We start from the raw sequence: 23622 nt of genomic DNA on the forward strand, positions 1-23622 counted from the left end.
AAAAATAAAATAAATAAAAATAATAAATAATAATTAAAAAAAAAATCAATGGAGAATTACCCACCACCCTACCACAAGCACAACCAGATCAGCAGAGTCCTTCATAAGATCTGCCCCCTTGCATTTTTCTCTTCAGCTAGAGCAGGAACATGCCACGTAACATTTAACTGGAGTATGAAACGTGAAGGAATGAAGTCTAACGAGTTACGACAAACAAACCCAAAGGGACCTGTCCTTGTGCATTCAGTTGGGATGGCACAGTTCATTCACACGGCTATATTCCCCTTTCAACCTGGCGGTATGGCCCAAGAAAACAGGTACCAGAGGAAAGGGCCCATGCACAGCATGGAACAGGAGAAAATGAGGCAGCAGCCAAACAGTCCCACACAGGAGCACTCCCACTGTGTCCACCTCTTGTGGTACTGCCCACAAAGCTCCTGGCCCACATATAATGGCTGCACTTCCAGAGCAGAGACTAGACTTAACCATGTGAATGCTCTGGTGCCTATAAATGTTGAAAGAGGACCATATTCCTTCCCCAGCCAGAAATGTGGGTTTTCCAGAAAAATTTCCAATGCCCTAAATACAGCGTGATCTGATTTAGCATGTTTACTAAATAGAAGTCAAATAAACAAAACTAAAAAAGTACCCCATGTTAATTTTATGTCCCAATAGCCACAAGTATTTGAACTGAAATATTTGATTAGGAAAAAAATTAAATACAGCACACTTAATGTGGTTTAAACGTTATATTCAAACAAATTCAAAGCTTTATGTGGAAAAAAAAATAATTTTCATTGAAATACTTGTAAAAATGTAAAAACAATACACAATAGCATGTACTTCCCCCTTACATTGTTTGTTTAAATTTAAGGAAAAACAAAGGCACTGAAAACTGATAACACACTAATTTTAGCACACGCAAAGAACTATGCATGATATGCTGTGGTTGTCCACTCATCTACTTCAACAGAGTTTAATTTGCTTCCGCTGAGGTCACTGCAGCACCTCCAGTTTCACTGTCACTATCTGTAGAATCACTTGCACTACTTATTAGTTCCATTCCAGAATCAGATTGAGGAAATCTCATTCAGAACTAGTTGCATCACATTCTCTTTTGCTAAAGGACGGTTTTTAACCAATGAGTCTATGGGCAAGGGCAACTTATCACAATGCATCTTCTTCACTAATTGTGCTTCTGACTGATTCTCCAGAAGCAAGAGATTTTGAGAAATAGAAACAACCTTAGCAGTGCTTTCATTTGGTTTTGATTTGACCTGCACAGCCAGTTAGGTGAATTCACAACTTGATTTTTGGTTTGGATTATTATGCGAGTGTATTTATCAATAAAACATATATATACTCTTGCACAGTTCCTAGGGATAATCACTAGAAAAACATTAATTGCAACTTTGAAACTGCCAAGCTTGCCTAATACTGTATTAGCATCCATTCATTATTACTAATGAATTTTATGAAACAATGAATTTTTAGAAATGGAAAATTTCCCACAGAAAAATAAAGCACTGGAAAATTTTCTGCCCCACATCTCTGTCCCCAGTCTCCCCTCCTACAACCTTGTGCTCCATTCTGCTAGAAGCCATCTGCGTCATGAAGTCCAGGTTCCATTTGATGATTACTTTATCCTCAAGCAACTCCAGCGGAATTAGTCTAGGCCCAAAGCATGGGTCACCATAACTTCCATCAGACCATAGCACATGTGTGTCCTACCAGAGCATGCACAGGACGCATGCCAGCACCTGCACTCCTGTGTGAGGCGCAGCACATCCACTGCTCCACAGAAGTAGGATTTCCAGCAGCTTCACCACTCCATAGCATGTTAGAAAGACATAGATGCCCAGGGAATGGAAGGCTTCCCCTTTACACAGGAATTGTTAAGTGCAGGCAGTTCATTTCAGTCAATGAGCAATTCACCCCACCCCTCCTCAGACTCTGAAAATGACATAATCAACATAACTGCATGGGCACTGTCATTTAGGAGGGTTATGTTCGTAAGCCACCCTGGTAGCAGCTACCCAGGACATGAGGAACATGTTGATAGGATAAGAATTCATTGTTAAGAGGGGGAAGAGGAAGAATGATATTGCCCTGCGGGGGGATGGGGGTTTACCAAAAGAGAGTAGTGGATGGAGGTGGGTAGACAGTGCTCCTCTGATAGCCCTTCCATAACAGAAAGTCTGGAGATGCTGAAGTAGGGACGGATGCCCAGAGAGCATTATAAAATCTCTGGGCCCAGCATACTCAAGGCAGAAATGCCAGCTAAGAGATAAGATAATGCCAGGTATGCCGCTCTACAAGTGCTAGAGATGCCGGGAGAGCCTCAGATCCACACAAGAGGCTTCAGGAGCTGCTGCTCCAAGACGCTCGTGCTTTGTTTACACAGGACCTATAAGAATAGCAACTTCTTCACAGCCCGGCCAGCCCTGCACTGTGGGAGCTCTGGTCTGTAAAAGGGATGCTCAGAATATGAAGCGCGTACCGTGCAGAAGACTTGTACTTACCCAAGAAAGACCTTGCTGTGGAGACGGACTCCCTGTGCCCATTTCTTATCGGTGGAGGGGGTGGGGGTGGCCCAGCTGGTGTCCTCGTAGGTGGGGGTGGGGGTTTTCCTCGGCTCTGAGGATCTAAGGACCCATGCATCCTGAACGGTGGTGGGGGAGGAGGTGCATCTCGACCACCATTCCGGATCATTGGGGGCGGGGGGGGTGGGGCTGCAAAAGAAACCAAGGGGATCAGTACAGACCCACAACAGCCTCCTTTACCAGCCATGAGGATAGCAGGGGGAAGGAGTAGGGGGAAAGACTGGGAGTACTGTGGAGGAAACCTGCTCAAGTGTGCCAGAGAACACTAACACCCCTTGGGAGTCCTCAGGGGCTGTGCCATCACTGCTCAGTCAGGAAAGCTGCCCAGATCCACCCGCACAGTCCATGCACCGAACCCCAGCACAACACCCTTTTCTGCTCTTAACTCAACGCATTAACAGACATCCCCGCTCCTTAGCTTCATGCATTCTCTCCCTCCCCCATCAGCAACAAGGGCAAAGCTACCAGTCTCTGCACACCACATTAGACGTGTCCGCCTACTTTCCAGCAGACAGAGGATTCCCACTTCCAGGTGAACAGCAGCCATAAGCAGACAATACTGGTGGTGGCTGACCCTGTGTGGGCAGGCCTGCTCCCCTAACAGCGCTCTAGTGCTCTGCTCTCTTTACTGTCTCCAGCAATGGTGCTTCCCCAACTACAACCTCCCTTGGCTTGTTTATGCGTCTGCAGCAAGACGGTTTCCCAACCCTCTCGTGGAAGAAACAGCCTGGTAGACAGGGAATGGTGCAAAATGGCAGATGTAACCCCCCCCCTTACATCCCTCTGGGCAGCTCAGAGCCACACTCCATGGTTTCTCCAAGTTGTGACTATTTCAGAGTCAGCATAACTAGGGCCCAAAACCCACACCCCTTGTGTAAGCTGAGCTTCCAGTGCAGCACACAGTAGGTATATGGCTGTGAGAGAATACATGGACCAGGCGCTCAGGAAGCAACTACAAGGAAAATCCTCCCTGGGGCTTGGAGCATTTCTAATGTTTTTAAATCACCCCTGCCCAGCTTCCATGACAAAATGAATTTGCAGCTCATGTTCCTAATTAGGCTAATTACATGCAGAATAATGCAACAGATACTGAGCTGTAACTCAATCGAGGGATTCTGGCAGGGCCGGAAGGATTCCCAGAACTGGCAGATGACCAAGTTGGAGCTGCAGTTTAATGCTGAACCCCAGGCCTGCGTCTTTGGAAGGGAGGATAAATACCAGCATTATGCTTTCCCATATCCAAGGGCTGCACCAACATTAATGTTTGGCTGGCTATGGAGAAGTGGACGAGGGAAGCAGCTAGGACACCAAAGACAGAACAGCAAGTGCTTTAAAATTAAATGTTCGCTCGAGTCCTGATTCCACAGGTTGAAAATTATCCTTGAGAAGTTACAACTGCAGTAACCATCTGGGAAGTCAGTCAAGAACCTCTGTGAGAATACATCCCAGTCTAAAGCAAGGGCCAGGATTGCAGGAGAAAACTGACAGTCTGCAATCAGATACACAGGGCATCTTAGCTCTCTTGATGAACCTGACAGACAGATACCAACCTTTCCATCCCCCACCCCTGCCCCAGCTGTGGCAGGCTCTGAGGTTTCCACTTGGTTTATAGCCTTTATTCCACATCAGATGTAACCTGAATCCTCTGCTGCTGTAGCTAATCAGACACCCGAGGCCACAGTCTGAACTGAACACATCCCACTTGGAGGCTAAAACAGGATCTCGAAGAACGTGCCCAACTCAACACTGCTTTCAGGAGGCATCCGATTGCCCCCCTACTGCTTTACACAACACTCAGTGGTTCTGATCTAATGCTACACACAAGCTCTGACACAGGGCACAGCAGAATGAGAACTAATTAGCTAGGATGCAAGCACAATGTAAATGTAGCTCTGCTTCCCATGTGGGAGCCAGCCTGCGTGGAGCAGCCTGGCACTGGGAATATTTAGGGGTAGGGGCTGAGACCACAAGCAAGATAAGCCATAGGGTTGGAAGTAGGAAGCAGTTAAAGATCAAGAGGTAGTGCTTTAAATCCTACTGCAAGCCAAGCCTCTTACTCTAGCATACTCCAGTCAGTCCTACCAGAGGGTTACCACATCCCCTTCTAAGGACGAGCACCCTAAGGTCAGCATTCAGGAGCTTCTTATCAGCCAGCTGCAAACAGCAACTCCCCATCTGGATACCCAGTGCAAGTCTATTGATGAGAACGCGCTAGAAGGGCTCTTACCTGCTCCTCTGCTTGGAGGGTCTCGGGCTGGTGGAGGGGGTCTATTGCTCTGTAGAGATGGGGAAGCTGAAGTGGGCGGAGGTGGTGCCAGGCCCCTAACAGGACCTGCAGTCTTCCTATGCAAAGAGTTGTGTCTCTGTGGTAGCTCAGGGGCTGACTCATTAGTAGGACTAGAGGGACCATTGGGGACGCCTGGAGGCTGCCGATAGGGGGGTGGCGGAGGAGCCAGAGACTGGTTCTGAGAATTTGGCCCCGTTCGGACGTTGACTGGGGAAGGAGGCGGCTTGATGGGAGGAGGGGCTGGGGGTCCATCTCGGCTCGTGGGGAGCCGCTGTCCTGGTGTTGGTGGCAATGGCTTCTCCCGGTTGTAAGAAGGTGCCTTGCTGCTGTGCATGGGAGGTGGGGCGGGAGGTGCATTAGCTCGGCGTCCTGGTGGCGGGGGTGGAGGGGCAGAGGAGCTGTGTTTCATGCCAGTGCTGCCAGCACTGTTGGGCCGGGAGAGGTCCGGCAAGGAAGGTCTCTGCATCCGTGGAAGCTCTGGAGGGGAAGCCCGGCTGCTGTCAGAATCATCGTGAGGTCGGCTATTGCTGGCAGGCACTGGAGGCCGCGGTGCAGCTGATCTGGAGCCAGGAACTTGCAGGGATGGCTTGCCAGAGGAGCCATCTGCAACAGATAGATACCTGGGTTATATGCAAGCAGGTGAAAGTGCTAAATCCTGGCTGAGGGCTGTGTTCGGGGAAGAGAGGGATGGAATCTAAAGACTCATCTTAGTCCTGAGAGGGTCACTGATGCCACCGCAGGAATCCACCACAAAGCCTAGTATGGCTCACCTGCTCTACTCACTGGAGGATGAGGACAGCATAACAGAATGCGTACAGTGGAGGCAGAGACAGGGCACAGCTCCTGTCCACGTGCCACCTACCTCTAAACCAGGACTTCACAACCCAAGTTCCCCAAAGGTCAAGTTTACCCACAGATGTATGTTGAGAAGTCCCATTCGTCAATTTGCAGGTCCATTTGAAAGGCACTAGACAGACAGTGACAGATCAAGTCTGCCAATATCCTCAGGAAGCAAGTTATTTCTACTCTATAGCTGGGGAAACAAGCCCAGACAGAGGTGGCTTACTTGAGGTTACAGATAGGAGAGGCATCAAAAATGGGCACCGCTTTCCTCCTTGTTCCAACACAGAATCATAAAAATGAGGGTTGGAAGGGACCTCAGGTGGTCATCTTGTCCATCCCCCTGCTCAAATAGGGCCATCCCCAACTAGATCATCCCAGCCAAGGCTTTGTCTAGCCGGGTCTTCAAAACTACCAAGGATGGAGATTCTACAACCTCTCTGGGTAGCCTGTTCCAATGCTTTACTACACGCCTAGTAAGAAAGTTGTTCCTAGTATCTAACCCAAACTTCCCTCACTGCAACTTGAGACCATTGCTCCTCATTCTGTCATGTTGGTGAATCCACAGGGGGGAAAAAGGGGAGACAATACCCCAGCTCCGAGATTACAGCAGCCCCTTTCCAAGAGCCATTTAGCAGCAAGGGCAGGGCAGCACATGTTTTAGCAGTTGCTCCAGAAACAACAAAGTACCAGGCCTAATAAGCTGAGGCTTCCAAGCCAGCACTGAAACAAGCAGTAACAACAGTATGCTGCCCCAGACCCCAAGCCCTGCAGAACATGAGCAACAGAGCCAGACACTTCCCAAAGTAGGACCCTTGCTAGAGAGTAATTTCCTGGATACCTGAGCTGTCCTTGGCTCCTACAGGCCTGAGCTTGGGGACTCCACCTTGAAAGAGGCCTCCCTTTGGCTGGAGCGCTGCCGAACTGGAGCCAGAGCTGCCACCACCGCCTTTGGGTTCTGAAATGAGAGGATTGTATCTCTGCTTCTGCTGCAAATCCCCTGCTAATTCAATCCCCTCCCTAGGGCAGGTTTTTTTTCTGGTGGCCTGTTTCCCCATCACAGCCTGAACTGAAAGTGCCTGTGTGGCAGATGTAACACATGCCTGACTGAGAGATCAGGTAACATCAGGTGTAAAGGAGTTAGAGCTGTGCTGCTCATAGCGACACCCACTGCTGTGCAGAAAGAGAAAGCCTTTTTGCATGCTGTCTTGTGTCTTCAGCACCGACTTAAACAGCTCCAAGGTGCATCTGGACTCAGGGAATGAAACTTGGTGCCACCACAAAGCCCCCCACAGATCTACAAAGAAGTATGTATTTTACTGAACAAGCCCATAAGGCCAACGCTGAATAACTCTTTCTATCATCAGTCTCTATAAAGGGAAGCTGGTAGGAAACCACTTTAGAGTTTGTGGAAGCATACCGGGGGGCTGTAGTCTCAAAAGGAACAGCTTTGCCAGGCACAAGCAGCACCACAGGGACTGAAATTCCCAATGGATGCAGGAGGACTTTGAGGTCATCATCTTCCATGTGAGAACTGGGACCCAAGACAGTGGAGACACCTGGGGTCAGGTACTTACTTTCAAGGACAGGGGCGCTGCGGTCACTGATCTGCGTCACCTTCTTTAGCTTGGCCCCCTTGCAAATATCCTGCAGCAGGGCTCCCCTCCCTCGCTGCTCCTCTCTGCTTAGCTTTGGGGGCTCTGTGTTTGCCTTGAAATGAAAGAAGTGTCAGGAGAGAAACAGGTCAATGCCAATACTCTCTCAGCCCTCCCAATGCATCAAATGGGTTTATGAGAAGTTCCAGTGTAACTCCTACCTCCTCTGCCAGCTAAGTATCCCCAGTACCTGCCATGACCCTCTAGCTGTGCCAACCACACTGTTTCCACACACCCCCAAACTCCCCTTTCCAGCTGGGAAACAGAGTCAGTCCAGTTCTTCTATTCTCATCAAGTAACCCCCAATGTTGCAGCCCCAAAGGGAGGCACAAGGGAGAATCCCAAAATTCCTAATACATCGCTGACACTGACAACCAAAACTAGGCCACAGTCCTCCCTTGCCTTACAGCGCCACATCTCAGCTAGATGAACAAAGGCTTTGTGAGAGTGGGGCCCCTTTGGAGCCACTGAGGAGGGACGAAGGGGATGGGGGGAGGGTCAGAGCCAGACCACAGTAACACAAAGATCACAGGGATCAAATCTAGCTCAGCATCGCAGTCCTCTCTAGGAGCCTTCTATTCCCTGGTACTCAAGTGGGGTTGGCTTTGGGGGAGGCACTGTCTCTTACAAGAGACAGCAGTGCTGATGAGCTGGAGTTTAGTCCCCCGCTAATTGCTCCCAACTGCCTCTCCTCCTCCCCCAGTCCTGAGATGCTTTTAGAATTCAGTGGCAAGAAAGATTTGGCCTCAAGCCAGCAGCTCTGCCAGTGGGACACTTGTAGCACTTAGTCATGCCGTTTACAGCTAACAGGGAGCTCTGCTGACCACGATGGAACATCCAGGGGTATAAGTGAAACGGGGCCAGATCAGGATTGTGCACCCAGGGAGCGACCTAATTAACAGGCTCTTTCATAGTGTATGATACCTTCTGAGCAGCATGTAGGCACTCACTAATCCTCACAGGATTCATCCCCATCACACAGGCAGGGAAACAGCAGCACTGAAGAGCAAGATGACTTAACCATGGTCATAGCAAGGTCCTGCATTCTGAGGAAGGCAGTGAAATAATCTACAGCATCTAAGTCAGGGGTTCACAGATTTCATAGACATTAGGGCTGGAAGGGACCTCGGGAGATCACCAAGTCCAGCCCCCTGCCCCAAAGGCAGGACAGTCAGCTAGGGTCAGAGCATCCCAGCAAGGTAAGCATCCAAATGCTTCTTAAAGGAGTCCAGAGTAGGTGCCTGCACCACCTCTGGAGGGAGCCTATACCAGGCCTTGGGGGCTCAAACAGTAAAGTTTTTCCTTATGTCCAGCCTAAAACAGTCTTGGAGGAGTTTGTGACCCTTGGACCTTGTCATCCCTTGGGGCACTCTGGTGAACAGATGTTCCCCCAGACCCTGATGTACACCCCGATGTACTTATAGGCTGCCACCAGGTCACCCCTGAGCCCGCACTTTTCCAGGCTGAAGAATCCCATGGCTCTCAGCCTCTTTTCATAGTGCCTATTCTCCTGTCCTCCGATTATGTGTGTGGCTCTCCTCTAAACTCTCTCAAGCTTCTCTGGGTGATGTGGCTGTGAAGAAAGCATGCCAAGTGAGAGGAGTAAAGTAGCCAGCAGCCACACAGAGAGAAGCACCTTACCTGGTTAAAGGTGGGAGGTGGAGGGGGGCCAGGTGGGGGTGGAGGGGGCGGCGGTATGGGCATCCTTTCCCCGCTGCCTGCTGGCTTGGGCCTCTTAGGGTACGAGAAAACACTGCCCACTCATATACCTGTAGGGTGGGAGAGAGCTGGTTAGCAGAACATGAAAGACTGGCCACTGCAGCTACATGACAGTGGGAGTACAACAGCAGGCGAGGGAGCTGGCCCAAGTGGGCAGCATTCTCCAGAACACCCCAGCTCGGGGACCAGGCATTGCTGGCATTCCACAGAGGACAGAGACAGCGCCAGAGCCCACACAGCACTTCCAGCCGGACACTGCACAGGCAGCCATCTACAGTGGTCAGCACCACTCTGAAAGGAGAGGGAACCTTGGGCCTGGCCCACACTGCCCAGTTTTGCCAGCCAAACTCGGGTGCTGCAGGCAGAACCTCAAGTGCTCCTGTAAGTCCCTCATAGTGACAGGAACTCCTGCCCCCTGCCAACAGACCAATGCTTGCTTCACATGTCATAGGAGACTTCTGCCGCTGGACCACCTGCACAGAGACGCCTGTGCTTCCCCCTTTACCAGCTGGTGCTTCCCAGGGTGCACTGCTGCCCGAACAGCACAGCTCTTGTAACAAAGCCACCCAAAGGTGTATAACAGACAAGGCCTTGGTGACTGACTTGGATCTCAGAACAACAGCTGTCAGGTTGGAGTGCTTCCTCCTAGCTAGTACAAAGTGTTGATCTTGGAAACAAAGTTCCCTAAGTGGTGACTGGTGCCAGCACATCTAGCCAGCAGCTCCTCCTTGCTCACAGGAATTGGTGGGACCTGCTAACCAGAAGTCTTCCAGCCTGATATTTGGGCCAGTGTTGAAGTCCTGAATGTGGACAGACTGACACAAAAAATAAAGCATACGACTAGCAAAGGCTGGAATGTGTCCAAAATTCACTTAGTTTTTAACTTAGTCATCCCATTCTAGAGAGAAAAACAAACCAGTTACCTCAATCCTACAGCCCATCAATCTGGATTCCTTGTTGGCACCAGGAGCATGGCTGCTGGCACAGGGATTGAACAGTCATAACCCCTTTGGTGTTAAGAAGAAAGAAAAAAAAGCCAACACTATACATCTTTGAGGTGCATTCCTGACCATAAGTGTAGCTAAATTTTCTGTTGCACAAAGGACACAAAGCCAAGATGGAAGGGACCTATAGCTTGTACCCATGACTCATTACTGCAGTCTCCCGTCCTTGACAAATAAGCACCAACATCCAGATTTTCCAAAGCAGTTCCAATCCCATTGAAGCAGCCAACATAAATGACCCCATAAATACCTGAGAATAAGGCCCTACCTCTAAGTTACTTTCAAGCCGAGACACTCAGTTATTTCACAGCCTGAACTCCTCATATACACAAGTTTTTCCCCAATAGTGAATCTAATCAGTTTTAATCCATCCAACTAATGCATGAAATACAGGTGTCCTAAACTAGAGCTTACCCAGCACGCTGTAACAGGCACAAGGACATTCTGTAGCTGCTTGGACTTTGTATAACCTGGTATTTAAGTAAACCTGAACAAACCAGTTTCTATCACAAATTAAACATTTAGATGGAGGAAGTAGACACAGGAACAAGTCTCTGAATCACCAGCAGATCACAAGACAGATACCTGTCTGAGCCATGAATGCAACAATGTAGAATTACAAAAACTAGAACTATCTCAAAACAGCAATGCCTCACGGGACTGGAATGTGATCGATGGGAAGACTGGCATGCAAAGCAAGAGATGTGTGCTCCAGGCAAAGTTAGGTAGAGGAGGAAAACCACACACAGCAGGATAAGAAGAAAAGACACTAGGTCTCCTTAGACAAAGCTGCTTAAACAATATTAGAAAGGAAAGTCTTACACCAGAGACATCGGATAGCAGCAACATTGTGTTACATTTAAAAGGTGCTGCCTTCAGGTCCCTGACCCTACCAGACCAAGGGGGTGTCATGAAGTGTAATGAGACAGCAAAATCCTGCTAATCATAAACCAGAGATTAATTCTAGTGGCTACAAACCTCTCAAAGGCTGAAGAGTAGACACTGCAAAGACAGCTTCTAATAAATCTTTGTTATTTCCAAGATAAACTTGAGTACACATTAGCAATGCAGCAAGTATGTGACATTGGTCAAAACAAAACCTAATCAAATGGATCAGAGGTTTTTCTTTAAAACCACATCCATTTTCTTCCACAATAACTGGTAACATTCAGTCAGAGCAAATGAGCGAGGTCAGATCGAACACTGACTTACTATCTCTAACGTAAAATGAGCAGATTCAGAGAGTCAAAAGTCTCTCCCTGCCCCAGAGTCTAACAGGGAATTTTTGTGGCTTCAAGATCACTTAAAGTAGGTGCCTTATGCTGTTGCGTGAAAGACTCACTTGGACAAGGAGTGAAACTGCCCTTGCACAAATTATAGCCCAAGACAGACAAAGAAGATACTAGGAGAAACAACTCATCTCCAAGTCTCTTTCAAATCACAGTCACTTGTAGTAGTCTGCAAAACTATATAACAAATGTACATACAAAACTACCTCAACCGACACGGTCCTCTTGGCTATCAAGGGTCTTTATTTACACGCAACACAAAGCTGTGTCTACAGCCCAGTTACATTAGCCCTCTTCCAGACTACAACTGTCCTTTGGAGGCAGCTGGCATAGTCTGCTCTCAATTAAGACCTCAAGGCACAGACTATCAGATTCCAACAGATCCACAAATTCTGCTAAATACCTTATCACAAGGACACAAGAAAGGCAGGAAGACCCCGGACTCGCTCAAAAATTATTCCTTTACAAATACTAATTTGCACAAACAGCCAAGAACTGGAGTAAGAGATTACACACAGAGAGATGGGAACTTTCCTCCCAGGGCAGATCAGAAAAAGAAACTCCACAAGGTAACAGTACATACTTATCTGGGAGTCAGCCATGCCGTGGTAGAGGTGTTTGAACAGAACTGTTCTTTCCTCTGGCCTCATTCTTTATGCTTCTATTGCATCCTGTGGCAAAATCCTGCTCTCGTAGATGTGACTGTGCAGCATATTGCCACAGCAGTGATTGTGATGTCACAAGTAAAGCATTATGATTTCATAGCAGGATTGCAGTTTGCCTTCCCCTCCCATCGGAGGGAGCCAAGTCCATGTTGGTATTTCAACAGCTTTAGCAAATCACAGGGTACAGCTGAGAAGCATGTGCCAGGTAAGGAGATTCGCGATTCAGCTAGATGTACTAGGAAGTCTTTGCTTGGCACCAGATTTCCTCTTGAAAAGCATCACATTAGTAAAACTGCACCCCAGAACATTGACTGTTACAGAGCCATCATGATAGATCTAATCTGAAGGCACAACAAGGTTCAGTATCTTGCTGGAAACATTGCAATGCCAGAAAAAAAAAAAAAATCTCCCCAGGTACATGATAATGTTTCTTTTTGGTTCTCCTTACTTTCACTTGCATTTTGAGAGGTGCCAATTGTAAAGGCCCTGTCAGTCCCAAAGACCCCAGCTGAGATGGAAGCAACATTGTGCACACCCAAGAACATACTATTGATCAGTGGAAAAGACAGAGGGAAACCCTGCAAGACAATTTAGTCACAGTGACCATGGGAAGAAAGAGGAAGTCACATAACTCAGATGTGTGTTTTAAAAGGAAGGCCAAGTAGCTTTTTCTTCCTTGTACATGTCTCACGCAAGTCTGGTATGCTGAAATCAGCATTCAAATCAAGGTTTTAGCTAAAAGAATAAAACCAGGAAGAGTCCAAGCTAACATAGCTCAGGGATGAAGGAAAGACAGATTTCTAATATACCCATAGCTTCATTTTACAGTGTGGTCCAGTTCACATTATGGATCAACAAACTTGGCAAAAGGTAATTTTAAAACAAAGTCACTGACCTTGACTAGTCAATAAGATAAGAACAACTATCGCAACATGATGACATCAGCCTGAGAGAAATTAGCCAAAAAGATGCTGAAATAATCTATCAGAGACCACAAAATAAAGCACAGATCTTTTGTTTTGTGAAGACAGTTGTAGCTGATAGAGATTAAGGATGTGCAGACATTTAAACCCCTGAATATACAAGAATTTCTTCTGGTAAGGCTTACAGACCCTTCAATACTCAGCTTGTCCTTATGGAAACTGTGCCCTTTCAAAACACTGCTGTTTAGACAGCTGATTTCTCTCTGCATTTCTTCTCTTTTTTTCTTTATTACCAAGGATTTTTTAATATACAAAACAAGGTATTCAAGTTCAAGTGTTTTGCATGCTCTTGCAGCTTAGCCTCCATTTTGTTGGTTTTTGAATTTTTTTTTTTGGGGGGGGGGGGGGAGGAGGAACGACAACACGACACACATGATTTCAGAGACCCAAATCAGGAGAGCATGCAAAAGGCACTGAAGACATCAAAGCATGATAAACAGAGAAAGCAGAGATGGGAGGATATGCAGTTGAATTTGCCTTTTAAATTAAAAATTGAAAAGCATCTTTTCTGCTTTCTTAACACCACAACCTAGAACACTAAATGAGTGTTTAATGAAGCAAGATACCCATGCTGAAAGCTACCTTTAATGGAGACATTTTAGACTGATTATTCAAAACTTGGTTTGTGTCCCAAGTACAAACAAGAGCAAACTCTAGTTCACCTGCCTACTCGCCTAAAGCAGAAGTGCTCAGTTGCAAATCATTTCTACGGTGCTTAAAAACAAGGCTTTTCTCTACCCTCCACCTAAACCCATTTTTATGTTCAACAGCCCAACTGTGCAAAGAAGAGTCTTTATAAGGCCGAATTGTCATCAAGCCATTGGATTTTAGCAACCAGTTAAGTGTTATCTAGGCAGGTCTACACTCAGATCAAACCCATGCTGGAAGCACAGGCTGTATTTTCCAGACACCTTTAAGTCTTTATTGCTGCAAGCAGACTGTTTTCTATCAAAGAACTGGGACTTTCTGATGCTTTTAAGACCTATGGGACAGGCCACAACGACCTTCAAATGACATGAGCATGTCTCCTTGCCTTCCAGCGGGAACTGGGTACTTTATTTTTATTATTACACTGTTTCCATGGCTATTTTGCATTTGCAAATCAAGATGAAGCATTTCTTCCTCAGGGAGGCAATGGCTTTGAACTGCAGATCAAGCGGAATTTACAATCCTTCTGATGTCTGACTGCAGGATGTAGCTACACAGTACTTTGTTTCTCAACTATTTACAAGTTTAGCCTACTTAAAAAAAAAAAAAAAAAAAATCCTCCCCCTGCCCCCCAATCCTTCCCTTCTCCCTCCCTCCTGCAAAATCTCCCAAATCCTGGACTTAGTGTTACAGTCAGATCCAGCCCTCTGAAGTTCAGTGTTCTTGATTCTCTGCATTTCTGGAGCAGCAACTTAAACCCTGCTGACACTGCTACATAACTAATTGATTCTGAAAAGACCCAGCCATCTCGATGTAAAGTCATCCAAGCTTTTAAAATGGGCTCAGAACTGCTTTGAGAGACTGAACTGCCATCTCAATTTGGGCATCTCAGTGAGACAGTCCAGCTCTGCGTGCAGACAGACAGACACATGTCAGCCCTGCAGGATTCAGGCACGCGCTGTGAATTATTAATGATCCCCGGTCAACGACGATTCATTTTTAACAAAACCTTGAATTCAAGGTTTCTGATACACTGGGGCCAAATTTAACAGCGTTCTATAGAGCAAGACTGCCCCTCCGGACTGCAGCAGGAGCTGTCTGTCATTGGGAGACAGCAGCACCTGGCTCCTTGTCAACAGCTTTCCATCAATCTTAACCAGGCTTTTTTAGCAAAGGAAACATTTAATCAGCATCAAGGAATCCTGGCATGACACTAAGGAAATGAGGACCCAGCAGGCGGGAAGAGCCCCTCCTTCTGGAGCTGACACATTCCCTTTGCCCTCCTCTCCCCAAAAAATCCAGGGAGGAGGAAGAGAGGGGGCTGGGGGAGGGATGGGGTGAATAACATGCCAAGGAAGCTGACAAGATGACTTTTCTTAATGGCCTGCTGCCATAAAAAAAAAAAAGAGAGAAAAAAAATCTATTGATCATTTTGCTGAGACTGGAAAATAGAGATGGAAGCAGGGGCTTTCTAGTCATTAGAGCATGGCCCTATAACTGGGATCACAACAGATCATGCTGCCCAAACCTCAAGCAATACAACACGCTGCACAAGGAGGAGAGGACCCCAGAGTCTTCTGTCTGATTGAAGTTATCAGCCAAAGGGTCAAATAAAAGTGACTTCTTAACAACTATCTATGATCCAATTATGATCTAAGTTAGAGAGAAGATTCAGGCTGGACATCAGGAGACATTACTTTACAGTTAGGGCTGCCAGGCTCTGGAATGGGCTCCCAAGGGAGATGGTGCTCTCTCCTACCTCGGGGGTCTTCAAGAGGAGGCTGGACAGATATTTGTCTGGGATGTTATGACCCCGCACTCGTTCCTGCCCAGGACAGGGGGTCGGACCTGATGATCTGTTTAGGTCCCTTCTGACCTCCTAAGCACTATGAAACTATCCTGCCTCCCCTCCACTCACAGAACTAATAGTCACATGTATTATTCAGAATAAGCTGAATTCACACAATTAAGAAGAGGCCTATTGTCTCACCCGAACGTTCCATGAAGGACAGTGGCACTGAAGACTCAATTTTGTGGAAGAACCCAAGCAGATAGCAGTTACTGAATCCTCCAGGCAGGGAGAGCTTTGAGTACAAGTGAAATTACATTTCAGCTACCGGCCAGTCGGACAGCATTCTGAAACGGGCGCTGAGGGTCCTTGCCACGCCACCATACTGGTTATACAAGTGGGATCAGACTTAAGGCAAGGTTAAGTAATTCTGCGTGGTTAGCATGAACGAGGCAAAAGTATCTGTTCCACAGAGTCTCTATTGCACTCCCCTGACAGCAGGAATGGCTTTCCATACACACAGCTTTTTAGTGCCAGACATGGCTTTTTCTAGAATGCAAAATTAATAGTCTTTTACAGGTGAAGAATCTGAAGTACGGTTTATACTGCTTGCCAAGGCCACACGGGAATTCCCACTCCCTGTCAATGGTCTAACGCCACTGGCCACTTAAAGTTTAAATCACAATTTCCTTGAGTCAAGCTGCAAGTCCACCTATAACACCCAGTGGAAAAATACACATGACAGATAAACTGCATAAAATATTTGGGGATGGAGAGCATAGGGAGCAAGCCAATTGAAGACCAGGGTCATTTGGAAGGGTTATCCAACCCCCCCCCCCCCCCCTCCCAGTTCACTGCTTTTGCTTCCCAAGAAGTAAACCATGGTGCTAAAAAGTTTTATTCCAAACTCCCCATAGTCCCCAAACACCAGGCTGCAGCAGCCTCTGCTGAGGTGGACAGGACAGACACTGGCAGCACAAACAGGGATATTGGAGATCTTTGCACAGGGAAGGCTCTGCCCCCTGGAAGAGGTAACTAGCTGCTGCAGTTTCTCTGCAAGTGCTGGCTACCTCAAGACAACAAGCAGGGAAAGCTCATGCTGTAAGAAAAAGCTGCCAGGAGGCAGGAAGTAGTAGGCCTGTGCGAAGCAGCTAGTATTCGCTTCGGATTCGGCTGATTCGGGGGACGATATGAATCACTGATCTGAAGTGATTCGGACAAATCAGGCCCATCCCCTGCCCCTCTCCCAGCCCAGCAATGGCTGCCCCGCCTGCCCCAGCTCCCGGCACTTGGGGGGAAAAAAAGCCCTGGCTCAGCAGGTGCTGCCAGGCGGGGGGCGATCCCCACTGCAGTGGGGGGCTCTGCAACAGCCCCCAAACCCCTCTCCCCCACTCCCCTCACAGGTGCTCCACAAAGGCCAGCTCTGGCTCTTTAAGGGAAAAAAAAGACTGAAGAAACCCTGGGACTCACTGCTCCTGCCAGCAGGGAGCAATCCCCACTGCCCCATGCCATGTGTGGGGCTCTTCAGGAGCCTCTGAAGTCCCAAGGCTGCACCAGGAGCTGCAAGTCCAGGGGCTTTTCTCCGCTTTTTTTTTCTTAAAGGGCCAGAGCCCCAGTAGGCAGGGCAGCCATAGCAGGGACCGGAGGGGGAGTTGAGGAGGCTCATGCAGAGCCCTCCATGCAGCATGGGGGGCAGTGGGGATCACCACCCACACGGGGACTGCCCAAATCATCGAAGCTCTCCGAATCTTTGCCGAAGATTTGGAGAGCTTTGAATCTATTCAGACCTTTAAATTGGTCCCCTGATTCGATTCTGATTTGGAGATTCAGCCACCAAATCAGGCCAAATCTCCTCCGAATCAAATCACCACCCAAAACTTTGCACAGACCTAGCAGGAAAGCCTCCACTGCCCCCCAGCCCCACACTGAAGAGAACAAGCCTAACAAGTTCGGTTTACAACCGGGGAGAGGGAAATAAAAGAAAAAAAATAGAAGAGAAAGACTTGATGAAAAGCCACAAGCACGAGACGCAATGGCAGGGCTCATCATGCCTTAGGATGCCAGATGGAAAACACTTTGTCTGAAAAGACCAGCAAACTGAAAGCACGTTTTCACACATTCAACCGTGGCTCCATCTATAGCAGCCTCTGTTGGAAAGTGTGCTGGGACCTGCTGGGGCTGTCTGCTCCCAACTGCTCCCCCCTCCTTCTCCTCCTCTGTTACTGCCCTTCAGCCACTCCACGTTCCAGGCCCAACCTTCTCTCTCCAAGCTGGTTTGAATTAGCTTCTCCACAAACAAATCCTGCAGAGCATTCCCGATTCTTCAGTGCCATCCAAATCTGGGAGCCGCCGGCCACGTTCCTGCCAGCCTCATTTCATTATTTGTCAGGAGAGGCACCCGTCTGAATGGAGCTGCTCCCCAGCTGGAGCTGCCAGGCATTATGGCAATACTGGCAGTATTGGCCCTGCTGGACTGCATGGAAGTAAAAGCCAAAAGCTGCTCCATGCACCCAGTTCTACATCCTACTGAGGCAGAGAAATGTTCACTCTGTTCTTTCGGTAGATCCAACTCCTTGGCCGTAATAACCAGCAGCGCTCGCTTTTTTTATGAGAACAGAGGGCTGCATTCGGCTTCCCTTCCTGCACTTTTGCACAGCAGCTGTCAGCACTCCAAAGTCAAGGGAAGATAGGCCTAACCCCTCCAACACCACTGGCTCCTCTGCAGGTACTGCATTTCCATAGCCTGCTCCCACCTCCGGCAGGCACTCCAAAGTATCCTCTAATTTCTGACTTGCCCCAAAGTCTCTTCCTCTTGCCATCTTTCCCATCTGTGTATGGACCTGCTGGTTCTATAATGAGTTTTTCTAACAATGCTTCTAAGTCTGGTGGCTTCAACATCTCCCTTACCTTTCTTCCAGAGGTCCTAACTGCCAGCATGTTCTCTCTCATTCCTTCCGTTACCCTGGCTTCCAGGAGATCAAATGCTGATATTTAAGCGTAGCCTTGTGTGGCTGCACTGGTCCCTTCCAGTCTCGGCAAAGTTGGGTCCTCTGTCATTCCATGCAAGCCGAACCAAGTATTATTATAAGGGGCTTCCTAAACACAGGCCAAGCAGAAAGACAGGCTGATCTCTAATCCAGATGTCACAAGGCAGGTGAGAGACCTGGAGGGCAAGTCATTTTTGTGCCATTTTAAAGAGGTGCCAATGCCTGCTCTAAACACAGTGCAAGAACTGCTTAGCCAGACTCCTTCAGGATCCAGTTACCCTGAGCTGAGCCAGAGCTGCAACGACCACACAGAAAGGGGTGTTCAGTGAGGAAACAGCATGCTGGATAGATTTTTAAAGACCTAATTAGCTAAAAAACATGTCCTCCTCTAAGCCGCTCTGCAGCAAGAGAGTAATTAAAAGTAAATTTACAAGAGTGATGACAGCTTCCTCAGCACTTTGAGTTATTTTGGGATGTTTATGCACATGCCTGATGTTTGTGTGGTGCTTCCGAGCTATAAAAGCATTATATTTAGGCCTGATTTTAGTCTGAAAGATCAATGTATTGCAACAGACTTCCCGTTTGTACCACTGAGAGATTGCAATGCCCTTATCTGGGCAAAGCACTGTCTTCCTCACCACTGCTTGCGAGATGAGGAAAGAGATGCAGGATGACAGCCGCATTTTCTGGCAGAGGCAGGCGATAATCCAAAAGGACCCCTGGATTGTCCACTAGGTTGAGATTTAATCCTGTAGTCCTTACTCAGGCAAGGCTCCTACTGAAACCCATAGGAGTCTAAAGATTAAAGGATCAGGTCCCAGGGCCTTCCCTGCAGTTGTTGTCTGTTACATATCTGTAAAGAAAGGCCTTGCATTGAGACTGGGAGTGAAAGTCAGGCCCTGTCAGAATTAGTTTGCTTCCCGATCAAATCCATAGTCAGCTGCTAATGCCAAAACCGCCTGTCCTGTCAAGGTGAAAGACATTTACTTGAGATTTGGTCTTGTAATTCAGTGTGATCGAAAGGTGGAAAGGGTCTGAAGACACATTGGTAACACCTACCCTGGCTGCTGGTGCACCAGTACTATTGGACACATGCACCCTGCCCACTCATTGTAGTGGCCCATACAGCTATAGCACAATGGGCACCCAGAGCACCCACGTCAGCAAGACTAACCAAGGTCAGTACTGCCCTCATCGTGTCAATGCGTATGGGAGCAGCAGCTGATAACCAGTGCCCTTGCCTGGAGAACTCACTGCTGCCATCGCAACCCAAAAGGGGATGTCAGGGTGTCACACTGGGTGTCAGAGGACTAGTGCTAAACTCATCAGATGCAGGAGACCTGATGTTTTGGAGGTGCCATGTGTTCACAAACCACATGGGAGCGAATTGGAATGGCAGAAGCTAGGTACATACCCAGTTACTGACACAGGACAGCCTAGGCAGAGACCCAGCCTCACTCAGAGTGAAACGCCCAGTTCCTACACCAAGCCACAGGGGTGTGGGCACACCTGCAAAGTCCAAACCCTTGCTGCTCTGGGCCAGGGCTCTTTTCCTCAGCAGAAGGTGCCTGGCTGGTAAGGCAGGGCCCTCTCGTGTTTGAGAGCAGGCCAGCACTGGGTGTAACCAAACACTGCTTACGTTCCTGCCAGAGCACTGTACAAGCAGGTTGTACTCAGTGAGGGCTCAACAGCTGAGCAAGCCAGGGCTGAATTCAACATGTGAGCTGGCAGGGAGAAGGCCGACCCAGGGAAGCTCCCTCACATCAAACCCTTTCTTTACACTGGACCAGCAGGAGTCAGCACTACACCTCTTGCCTAGGAGCTGGAAGTCACTGTATTGCCCTCGAGTTAAATGCAGGAAGTGGCATCACATGCCAAGCCACAAGGATGCTCCCAGCTCCTTTGACTGAGCCAGCAGCTTCTAGGGCAAGCATGCTCCATCCACGAGACAACTCTCCATACACACACACATCCTTGCACATTCACCATGAGATTATTTTGGCCTCACATGACCAGCAGTAAGAGATCCTGCTACTGGAACGCTGAGCTGCATCCTGCAGTGCCTTGGGCCACAACCCCAACCTCCGAGGTGACTGTTGCTGTGGTACCCAAGCACTAGCTCTGCTGATACAGGAGGGAGACCACAAGAGGTGAAAAAAGGCTGCAGTGAAGAGGTAGGGAAAATGACTCCCTCTTGCTGATCCTGACCGTCCACACTCCTTAAAACAAGACAACGTGTCTCTACATCATTCCTGGTCCCACCACCGTCGGTGTGTGACCTCGGGTGAGGCACTGCCCCTTGTGCCTCCATTTCCCCATCTGTAACACAGCATGATGAAGCCAGCTAATTTGTACAAAACACTTAAGACCCAAGAAAACTGCATGTTACCACCATGCACCAGAGTAGTGCCAGCTGACGGGCACAGGGAGCCAGTGCTATTCTGTAACTACTGAGACAAAACCAAGACAGGTTGCTCTTGTCAACTTGCTTCTCCACCAGGTGAGATCCGTCTTTGACAGCAAAAAACCTAGTTATTTGGAAAGGTGATGCTTCCCTTCCCTCTGAAAGAGAGACAAAGCCTGCCAGAAGCTCAAAAACCATGACAGCATCACTGGAGAGTAAAGCCAGGGAGGGCAAGAGACCTGCCTGGGAACACATCCCATCACCTTGGCACTTACCGCAAGAGGATCCTCACACATTGCTTTGTGGATAATGCGTGAAGGCCCACTTCAGCGAGAACAGAAAAATCAATGGCCGAGCTTTATTTCTGGCTCTAAAACCCTGCAGCCAAGCACAGTGGGAGTATTCAAAAGTCACGTGCTTCTGCTACCCGATGGCAAAACAAGGACCTACTTACATTTATGAAAGCAAGTAAAAACCCAAATTCAGTTAGAGGGGAGGGAGAGAATAGCTCAAAGCAGCTTGCCTTGACTTTGATGTACAACGGCCTAGCTGCAAACAAGTCACCTTCTCTGCTGAGAGGGGGCGATTTCTTTACAGAGGAGCCTTACTCCTCTCTCCTCTGCCAAATGCTAGACACTGGCACAGGCCTGCCACATCACAGCCACTTGGCACAAGGAGTGGCTGGGTCTGCGCGGTCACACTGGTTGAGAAGGTGGCTAACAAAGGCTGCCTCTGGCCAAAGGCACAGCTCAACTCCATTACATTTGTCTGCATTTCCACACCTTAAACAGCAAAGGACAAAACACCCCAGGTTTGTATTTAAGGAATCAAGCCCGTCAGCTGCATCACCCCGACTCTCTCCAGAGCCACTGCCTGACGGCCCCTGCGCAGAGCCAAGCTGACAGCTTCCATTAAACTTCACACACCGAGTGAAAGAGGTCACTTTCCTTCAAGGGCCTGTGGAGCCAGTGGTGCCACAACACCTATGGGATATGGCAGACATGATAAGCCAGGATGATAGACAAAAAGTCAATGCAGGGCTCTCGCCTGCAAGAGCTTTGCACGCAAGGGCCTGGCGAGAGCAGGTCTGAGGCCAGGTGGGGTGGCCTTAGAGGTGCCCGTCAAAACGCTCCCTTGAGTCTGCCCCTGTCAGAAGGGAGCCACGTCTGTGCCCCTCACGCCCGGCTGCCCTGTGGTCCCACAGGCTGCCAAGCTCGTGGGGACTCCAGAGAAGCTCCCACAGCTAGAAGCACCTTACCCCACGCCAGCTTCGGCCCTGCCAGCACCACTGTCCACCCACCTGGGTGCTGTGCTGCGGGTCTCCGCCAGCCCCACGGCCTGCTCCGGCCTGGGGCTCAGCCCGACCGACTCAGTCCTCGGCCCGAAGGGAGCATCCCCGAGGCAGCCGGGCCCGGGACAGCACCGGCGAGGGGGAAAGAGAGGGGACGGTCACTGGCAACAGATGGGCCGTGGCTGCGGGTGGAGCAGCGACCCCCCGCCCGGGGCACCGCGGGCAGAGCGGGCCGGGCCCTGCTGCCGCACGGGGGCGCCGCGGGAGGGGGTGGAGGACACGGGGGATCACAGGGGGGTGGGGGTGGAGAAGCCCCGGCTACCCCCGGCCCGGCCGCTCCTCACCCGCCACCGCCGCACGCTCCGCACCGGCTCCGCCTCCCGCCGCCAACCCGGAAACGAGCACGCCCCGCCCGGGCCACCAGGCGCCGCGGCCAAACAAAATGGCAGCACCGGCGCCCTCTGCGCATGAGCGCCGCTGCGCCCCGCCCCCCTCCGCCGCCGCTGCGGCCGTGACGGACCGGGGCGCTCAACGGGCTAACGCAGGAGAGCTTCCGGTCTCCATACTGGGAGGGGCAGGGAGACGCGCCGGCGGCCATATTGGGGGTGTCAGGCGATATGGCGGCCATCTTGAGGAGATGACATGGGGAGCTCGCAGCGCGGCAGGCATGATGGGAAGGTCAGACCGCAAGACCTTGACCCTCCCAACATGGGAGCCTGAAGTGTGGTAGCCATATTGGGAAGGTCAGGCCTCAAAGCCTCGGACATGGTGGCTATGGTGAGCAAGTTAGACTGCCGGAGCCTACCCTGCTGAAAGTGGCAGGTAGGTCTGAGTGGGGAAATATCGGAAGATTGTGATAAGGACAACCGAGTGTAAGAGGCAAACAAACGAGCCGGCGCCATGTTGGGGAGGTCACGGGGGGAGACGGTGCAGCCATGTTGGGATGGTCACAGAAAGGGGCAGTCGGGGGGGGGGGGGGAGGGTGCCATGTTAGGAAGGTCAAACACAAAGTACAGAGGTGGCAGCCATGTGGGGAAGGTCACGTGGCCGGGGCAATCCGTGTAGCCAGGCTGAACAGATCGCTTTTATTGGCTCCGCGGGGCAGCCAAATGGCGATCACGTGGAAGTGCCGTTAGCTTCAGCCCCATTGCGGCGATCTTACACAAACTATAGTCTGAGGCAGGAGAACGGGGGTCCATGTTGGGAAGGTCACTTTGACTCCTTTCAGCTGCCGTAGCGAGGGGCGCGCAAACATGGCAACGTCCGGCTATTTTCAGAGGGTCACGCGGAAGGACGGCTGCCACAGCCATATTGGGGCGGTCATGTGGCCGGGGGGGGGGGGGGTTGAGGTGGTCGGCCGCCATGTTGAGAAGGTCACGCAGGAGGCTGGTCTTTGTCGCCATGTTGGGGAGGTCTCTTCAAAGTACTATCTCACCCGGCCATGATGGGAAGGTCACT

General features: G+C 49.5%; 1 protein-coding gene across 4 annotated transcripts in view; it reads right to left on the reverse strand.

Annotated features, from left to right (window-relative positions):
• WIPF2 (WAS/WASL interacting protein family member 2) overlaps positions 1–22644 on the reverse strand; it is a 29040-nt gene extending 6396 nt beyond the window's left edge. The window contains exons 1-6 of one of the 4 annotated variants that reach the window (XM_006270783.4): positions 22509–22644; positions 9027–9154; positions 7308–7440; positions 6572–6688; positions 4831–5493; positions 2523–2732 (exon numbers count right to left, since the gene is read on the reverse strand). In XM_006270783.4, the coding sequence (XP_006270845.1) occupies positions 2523–2732; positions 4831–5493; positions 6572–6688; positions 7308–7440; positions 9027–9089 (1186 nt within the window). In that variant the 5' untranslated portion in view covers positions 9090–9154; positions 22509–22644. Of the gene's footprint in view, positions 1–2522; positions 2733–4830; positions 5494–6571; positions 6689–7307; positions 7441–8309; positions 8432–9026; positions 9155–11980; positions 13378–22173; positions 22481–22508 lie in introns of those variants that run through there. The other 3 variants (XM_019476932.2, XM_014604737.3, XM_014604738.3) reach the window with 3 other exon arrangements.
• Between the last annotated feature and the right edge of the window lie 978 nt (positions 22645–23622).

This window comes from Alligator mississippiensis, chromosome 4 (genome assembly GCF_030867095.1).
Source record: "Alligator mississippiensis isolate rAllMis1 chromosome 4, rAllMis1, whole genome shotgun sequence".
Classification (NCBI taxonomy): Eukaryota; Metazoa; Chordata; order Crocodylia; family Alligatoridae; genus Alligator; species Alligator mississippiensis.